Here is an 8,060-nt window from a genome sequence, read left to right on the forward strand (position 1 = left end):
AAAAAGAGTAAATCATCGTTAATGTCTTCATTTTATTTTTAGCGTTATCCCCCGTGTATCCAGTATTATGGCTCTCCACTACCTTCGTTACTCATGTTGTCACCATCTGGTTACATGTTGATAAAGTCGGGTGGCCCCCGTCACGCCAGTCTAGGTAACTAGAGTGAGTGACACACACAAAGCAGACTGATCGTGAACCCCCGTGAGCGAATACCTCCAACTGCAAGGCTTGCAGCTGAGATGGAAGAGTGCCGCCAGGAGCTCAACATCCAACCCCACCAGGGTATCCCTGCCATTCCGGGACTTCACATAAGGATGGCTGGTGTCGAGACTCGAGACACACAATCGGACAAGGACTAACGCCAGACAGTCGGGCAGGGAGTCGCAGCTGTCAAGTGGTTAGCTAATCCGATTGTTAGCCCTAATGTTTACGTCATATATCCTAGCATACGCCAGAACCCTTTCCCCACTGATGTCCATCCACATTTCCAATAATCCCAAGCTCTTAGCTTGTCCCTAAACCGCGCACAATCCTTGTACAGTCTTGTTGAGTAGCCAATATTGAATTAAATTTCACGTGGATCCACGTAAGATTCCCATAACAACAGCACTGTGTGTGCAAAGCCACTTAATACTCTTCACGTGACCTCTCACAACCACCTTTCACCTCCCACTCTCACATCAGAATCCAAGGCAGCTGGTGATTTGTGTGCAGCTATGTCGTCCAGGTGAATATGCTATTTATTTTGTGAGTCTGGTAGTGTGAGAAGGTTGTCTGTCTTGGTAGAGGTACCAGTGGTTGCCTGTGGTGTGATTGGGCGTTTCCCTGTTTCTCTAATGACGACGAAATGACGCATGCAACGAGACTCAGTCCGAGGCAGGCCCCGCATACAAGCTGAGAGGAAAGGGGCTGTGGCGGTGGGGCGCCCCAGGCGGGGGGAAAATGGCTGAAGCATCCCCATCGTGCGAGGTACTTCCTCAGCGGGCCGTCAAGATGAAGGGGTGATAGTGATACCGATGAATGAGATGTTGTGTGTGTGTGCCATGAGGTGTGTGTGTGTGTGTGGGTGTGGTGTGTGATAAGTCCTGGCCTCCCGCGCAATGTGTGATGTGTGTGTTGGTGTGTGAGTTGTGTGGTGGAGTGTGTGTGCTTATGATTAGGTTAATCTTCATACCTATGTGTATGAAATCAAAACTTGAGTACGTTGGATATGTGCTGGTGCTAAGTCACTCTCACAATTCTTGTAGGAGTATACATAGGAAATAAGAAAAACAATGAGGCGACAAGAGGGACACTAGGAGAAGCAAGTCCGTCTATAATATTCAGGACAGCGCGATGTCGGGTTTTGCCGGTAAGGGAGGGGATTGAGGGATTTATAAAAGATTCTAGGGGAAAAAGTCTCTCAGATATCACTTTCACTTAATATCTTTCATTGTGTATACAAGTGGTTTAAAACCATCTCTAGGGATTGGCTGCAAAGACTTCGTCCTAGCGGTTCAGCGAGTCCAGGTGGGACAGAGGAGGCAATGAAGCAGAGCTGGTTTAGTCCCTTCCGGCAAACAAGACTGATTCCTTTTACGTTGGTTTCCGAAATCATTATAAGCTTCATTGACGCGGCGGGGGGAGTGAGGACAGCAGAGCTTCTTATGTCAGTGACGCTATAAATCGAGAATAGGTAGATTTGACCTATACCCCACTCACATGGGCATTATCGCCTCCCACCACAATGGCGCATCATGCGCGGGTGCGTGGAGAGCTCGGCCATTGTCTTTTTGGCTCTGCTGCCCGAACCAGCCCGCAATGGAGAAGCTGCTGGCAGACGACTTTTATTGGTCCTTCCCTGGATGTAGCCATGTCCTCTCCAGACTCACGCCACCCCTCCCTCCAGTCTGGCGTTCACCCGAATCATGCCTCCGAGAAGGTTCTGTTGTTGACGCCTGGGGCTGGCGACTTCCTGGCAATCACAACACGAATCTGGACGGATGCCCGTGCGCTTTCTGGGCCGTGCTAAAACCTCCACACCTCTCCTGCTCTCGCGCTCCCTTCATGGTATCCTTGCGGGTTCCCCCTCTACATGCTGCTGGACTTATTACTTGTTTTCCTTATGTTGCCGATAGTTATTGACTGTCAGGGAAGGGAGGTGCGCGGTCGTGCCCGGTATTATTAAAGGACCGAAGAGCCAAACAGGCGGAGGATTTTCCGGCGCACCAACTCCCCACTAGACAACTTGTGTTGTCCCTATACGTGGTCTGTATGAGATTGTGAGTGTGATTGGGCATGGGTGGCCAATAAGCTTGGTAGATCCTTGGAAAGAGAGTGTGGTAGGGTAAAAGTACCTATCCAGGCATCACCGTTTTGTTATTATGTGCATCGTGATAGCATCAATGAATGGCTAGTGTTCTTGGAGCACCCACAGTTTTTGTGTCTCTCGTGTTGGCTATTGTGGTGACGTCAGGTCGATCAGGGCCTACCATAGTCTCCCAGCTCCCACCAGAGTGACCCGTGGGGTGTGGCCTGTGTCCGTGGGCTCTTAGCCCAGGCATGCCATCAGCAGCCACAGGGACCGAAGCCCGAGTGGCTACCTCACTGGCTGAGCCAAAGGGCATCAAGCGGCACATGCGCGTGGTTGGACGAGTTCATAGGCATGGTGTCCGCGGCTCGCCACATAGTAGCCAGGTGTTCTTGCGTGTGCAGTCCGATAGGGGGCGGTCGTATGAGGAGAAAAGAACACGTAGGCGAACTTGGGTGTGGTGTGTCCTGGGTCCACAAAAAACCACCCAAATACCTCTGGCGGAGACCGAAAAAAGGTCCCGGGCAGAGTGAATCAACAAAATGCGTGCGGCGTGTTTTGCCTCACTGGGGTCGTGCGAAGTAGTAGAGGGTTAAAAGAATCTGAACGCCCTACCGGGATTGATGCGCGTGTTCTTGCAGGACCTCCAGATGAGCCCTGTCCTCGTCCTGGCTCAGCCGAGGCTTCCGCAATCTGCGCGCTAATGAGGTTAGCTTGAGCTGTGGCGTAGACGTTTGGTGAGCTCCTCTGCAACCGGGCAGCACGCAGTCACCTAGCGACACATAATGCTTGATGACACCTTCTCGAGTAGCGGTGAATCATCACGTTCTTCTCACCACTCTTCATAACACACCTTCCCTCATACCATTCTCTGCACCTTTGTGACAGGCCGCTCTTCTTTTATCCCAAAGTTACTACCTGCTTAATGACCCACAGGCTTCCCTTGTTGGAGCAGAAGTCCCATATAAGGCTCGGGGGATGAGCACAGTAAGGAACTGTGGCAAGAGGGTATCTGCCCGTTCGGCTAATAACCGGACTGCCCCTCACCTCTGTCCCTTGGCCGGCGAAATTGTCTCCTGCCCACATCAAAAGTATATATGTCTTGCTGTTGCATAGCGTGTAACACAAGGCGGCAGGGTATGATATTGTTTATTGTTGACTTTAAGTGGCTAAATGTTCTGTTTTATAGGAGTCGCTTCTTCACTTTCTTCGACGTATCCCGGCCTACACACTCTATAGACACCAACACTCCTACTTACTCGCACCCCACACGCTGGCCTTTGTCTCCTCAGCAGGTAAACACACACACACACTACAGCACACAGCAACACACGACTACCATCCAAACAACAGCACCACACACCAACACAAACAAAAAACCAAAGGAAACACAACATACAACAACACACAACAACACACGACTGACACACACACACGACACACCACACACACACACTACAAGGAGGCTGATTGAAGGGGAGGGGTGGAACACAATTCAAATGGATGGAATGAAGTGAATGGAAGGTTACATCCAACTATGGAAACCCAAACATGTTGTGATGTGTGCTGATTCCGTTTATTCTGTTCCAACCATTACAATGAGGCAGTTCCTCCCCAAATTAAGCGTGCCACCAGTCGCCTGTGCACACACACACACACACACACACACACACACACACACACACACACACACACACACACACACACACACAATGACCTCATTCAATCACTTCCTCCTCTCTCTCTTTCTCTGTGTAGAAACTGTCTCTGAAAAGCTCTGGGTTCTGGGAGAATCCCAAAGGCGTAGTCCAGCGCTCTATGGTGGAGCGGTTCCTATTTGAGAGTAAGTGTTTCCCCAAGCGCCACCTGACCCAGTACTTTAAACTGCTGGAGAAGTTCCAGATCGCCCTACCTTTCGGAGAGGACCAGCTCCTAGTGCCGAGCAGGTAAGAGGCATACCATTTTGTTGATTCTAGTATTGTTGAGCCAAAATGGCCTACCAGTTTCCTGAATTCTGTATCTACTGAATGGAAACTGTTGGCCATATAGGCTCAAAATTTCTTTGCCAAGCCTAAAACATGCTGATTGTCTTGTCCTTCCCTCACAGTCTCTCCAAACATCGGCCAGTAATTGAGATGCCCCACTGTGAAAATTCTGAGGTCATTGTTCGTCTCTATGAGATGCCCTACTTCCCCATGGGCTACTGGTCGAGACAGATCAACCGCCTACTTGAGGTCTCCTCCTACATGCTCTGTGGCAGAGGTACTAATGCTGACGTTAAAGGGATAATTACTTAGGTTGTTGTCGTTTCATCCAATGTTCATTAGCTGTAAATTTAGCCACGTCCAGAATCTCCTGTATAGTATTTTTAGAACATGCAGCAAAGCTACTGGAAACCGATCTATCAGTACTATATACACTGAGTGTACAAAACATTAGGAACAGCTTCCTAATATTGAGTTGCACCCCCTTTTGCCTCAATTCGTCTGGGCTTGGACTCTACAAGTTGTCGAAAGCCTTCCACAGGGATGCTGGCCCATGTTGACTCCAATGCTTCCCACAGTTATGCCAAGTTTGCTGCATGTCCTTTGGGTGGTGGACCATTCTTGATACACACAGGAAACTGTTGGGTGTGAAAAACACTTCCATCTTGTGTCTTGGCCATTCACCCTCTGAAGGGCACACATACACAATCCATGTCTCCTCCCCTACACTGATTGAAGTGGATTTAACAGGTGACATTAAGGGATCATGGCTTTCACCTGGATTCACCTGGTCAGTTTATGTCATGGAAATAACTTTTTTGTACACTCAGTGTATATGGCTCTGAGTAGCCCCATTGTTGTTGTGTTGGTCCAGAGAGAGAGCTGCGTCCCAACCGTATCTACTGGAGGAGAGGCATCTACCTGAGCTGGTCTCCTGAGGCCTACTGTCTGGTTGAGGCTGCAAACGTAGAGGACAACCCTGCCAGCTTCGTCAAGATCACTGTGCCCTGCTCACGCAAAGGTACTGGAACTGCACCACAGCCTAGAGAATAAGGTATCCATACTGAAATGTAAAAGCTGTCAACACTAGTTTAAGGAAAATAAAAATACATTTATTTAATCATTTGGGTTGTGAGCTGAAAAACGATTAAGAACCCCCGGTTTGATAAACTGCGTATAATATAATATATTGCAATAAAGAGTGAAATAGATCATCAGTTGGAGGTGGTGATGATGATGATGGTTGTCAAATTAAATAATATGATTACGATACGATAAGATATGATAAGATATGGAACATTTTATCTTACGAAGTTGCATTTATCAATTCAAATTGTGTTTGTATCATGCTCCGTAAACAACAGGTGTAGACTAACAGTGAAATGCTTACTTATGGATCCTTTTCCAACAATGCAGAGTTAAAATAGATTGAAATAGTGACACAGGAATAAGTACACAGTGAATAACAATAACGAGTAGAAAATAGCATGGCTATATACAGGGAGTACCAGTACTGAGTCGATGTGCAGGGGTATGTGGTAATTGAGGTAGCTATGTACATATAGGTAGGGGTGAAGTGACTAGGCAACTGGATAGATAATATAAAGTAGCAGCAGCGTGTGTGTGGTGTGTGTGTGTGTGTGTGTGTGTGTGTGTGTGTGTGTGTGTGTGTGTGTGTGTGTGTGTGTGTGTGTGTGTGTGTGTGTGTAATTGGTTTCTTCATTAATGTGTTGGAATCACTGGTCGTTATTGTGCTGGTGCTATGGTCCTCACAACGTAGGAGAACATAGGAAATAAACTTAGCAAAAAAAGAAACGGCCCTTTTTCAGGACCCTGTCTTTCAAATAATTTGTAAAAATCCAAATAACTTCACAAATCTTCATTGTAAAGGGTTTAACCTCTCTGGGATATGTGGGACGCTAGCGTTTTCACATCCAGTGAAAATGCAGAGCGCCAAACAACTCCATACGTTCGTCATTCTTCTTCATGACCTGATACAGCAACTTCTTATTCATAGAAAAATGCGGATAGGTGATTTGACTTACCCCCTCCATGGGCTTTCCGTCCACCATGGTCACCTGCTGGAGAGCGCTGGCCAAGTTGGGCCGTGCCGAACCGGCCCGCTAGAGAGGCGGGCTCTGGCGCCACCTTATGGTCCATTGGGAACATGTCTTCCAGACTCGCCACCTCTCCCTCCAGTCTGGCTTCACCCGAATCACCCTCCGAGAGGGGTTCTGTTGACGCCTGGGGGTCCACTTCCTGGAATCCACACATCTGGACATCCCTCCTTCTGGCGTCCCTCCCACCTCTCCGGCTTCCTCCTCCCTTCTGGTTCCCTCGGTTCCCCACATCTCCGGACATACTGGTCCACAGTTGGCAGAACATCAGGGAATCCCTCCCGATAAGGACCGGAACAGGCAGATTCGGGACAACTCCCACTAGCCCTGTGTGTTGTCCCTTAGTGGTCTGTAGGTGGAGGAGTGTGGTAGGGTAGTCCTTGGAGGAGTGTGGTAGGGTAGTCCTTGGTCTCACCGTGTATGCACGTGATAGCCACGGTGTCAGCCAGGTTCGGGCATTGGGTGACGTCAGGTCGGATCAGGGCCACCATACTCCCAGAGTCCACAAGTGCCGTGGTGTCCTTTCCGTTGGCTCTTAGCCCAGCATGCCATCAGCAAGCCACAGGGCCGCCCGGTGGCTACCTCACTGGCTGAGGCCAAAGGCATCGGGACATCGCGGTTTGGACAGTTCCAGGCAATGTGTCCCGGCTCGCCACACTAGTAGCATTTCTTGCTGTCCAGGTTCAGGAAGGGGCGTCGTCTCGGGGAGCTGGCTGTTGGTGTCCTCCCCATCCTTGGCCGGGGTCCCGGCATGGTCCTCTGCCCTTTTTTGCTCCTTCGGGCGAGTAGAGGGTTCCGCCTTCCGTGGTTGTCCCCTGCGCAGGACCTCCAAAACCCCCTGTTGTCCTTCCACCAGCTGATCTGCGCGCTGTGGGTTAGCTTGGCTTGCTAACGTTTTAGCTTTGAACGGGAGAGAGTATAGAAAATAATCTATGACCACTTTCTCGATAGGCGTGATCATCACGGTTCTTCTCACACTCTTCATAACACACGCTTCCCTCTCCATTCTCTGCACCTTTGTGCAGGCCGCTTCTTCTTTTATCCCCAAGTACTACCTGGCTTAATGACCCACAGGCTTCCCTTGTTGGGGCAGGAAGTCCATATAAGGCTCGGGGGTGGAGCCAGTGGACTGCAAGATATCTCCCTTCAATAACCACTCCCCTCACCTCTCCCTGCCGTCTGCCACAATATATATGTCTTCTGTTCATAGCACAGCCAGGTATTATTTGTTTGATGTACTTAAGTGGCAATGTCTGTTTATAGGAGTCCTTCTGCACTTTGACGACCCGGCCCTCCAACTCAGAGAACTCTACTTTATCGACCCACAGTGGCTTTGCAACATCATCTCACAGGTACACACACATCGACACACACACACACACACACACACACCACACACACACACACACACACACCACACACACACACAACACACACACACACACACACACACTACGAGGGCTGATGAGGGGAGGGTGGAACACAATAATGGCTGGAATGAAGTGAATGGAAGGTTATCATCCACATGGAAACCACATGTTTGACTGTGTGTGATTCCGTTTATTCTGTTCCAACCATTACAATGAGCAGGTCCTCCCCAATTAAGGTGCCACCAGTCCGCCTGTGACACACACACACACACACACACACACACACACGGTCCACAC

At 49.3% G+C, this 8,060-nt stretch overlaps 1 protein-coding gene across 1 annotated transcript; it reads left to right on the forward strand.

The window, feature by feature from the left end:
* Window positions 1-2,535: 2,535 nt before the first annotated feature.
* LOC112079673 (leucine-rich repeat serine/threonine-protein kinase 2-like) lies at window positions 2,536-5,351 on the forward strand (the record flags this gene model as incomplete). Its single annotated transcript, XM_024145550.2, has 6 exons — window positions 2,536-2,732; window positions 2,933-2,999; window positions 3,481-3,586; window positions 4,050-4,237; window positions 4,399-4,553; window positions 5,151-5,351. Coding segments are annotated over 6 exons (892 nt in total), but the record flags the coding sequence as incomplete, so codon positions are not given.
* Between the last annotated feature and the right edge of the window lie 2,709 nt (window positions 5,352-8,060).

The sequence above is a fragment of the Salvelinus sp. IW2-2015 genome, unplaced genomic scaffold, assembly GCF_002910315.2.
Source record: "Salvelinus sp. IW2-2015 unplaced genomic scaffold, ASM291031v2 Un_scaffold8980, whole genome shotgun sequence".
NCBI classification, from domain to species: domain Eukaryota; kingdom Metazoa; phylum Chordata; class Actinopteri; order Salmoniformes; family Salmonidae; genus Salvelinus; species Salvelinus sp. IW2-2015.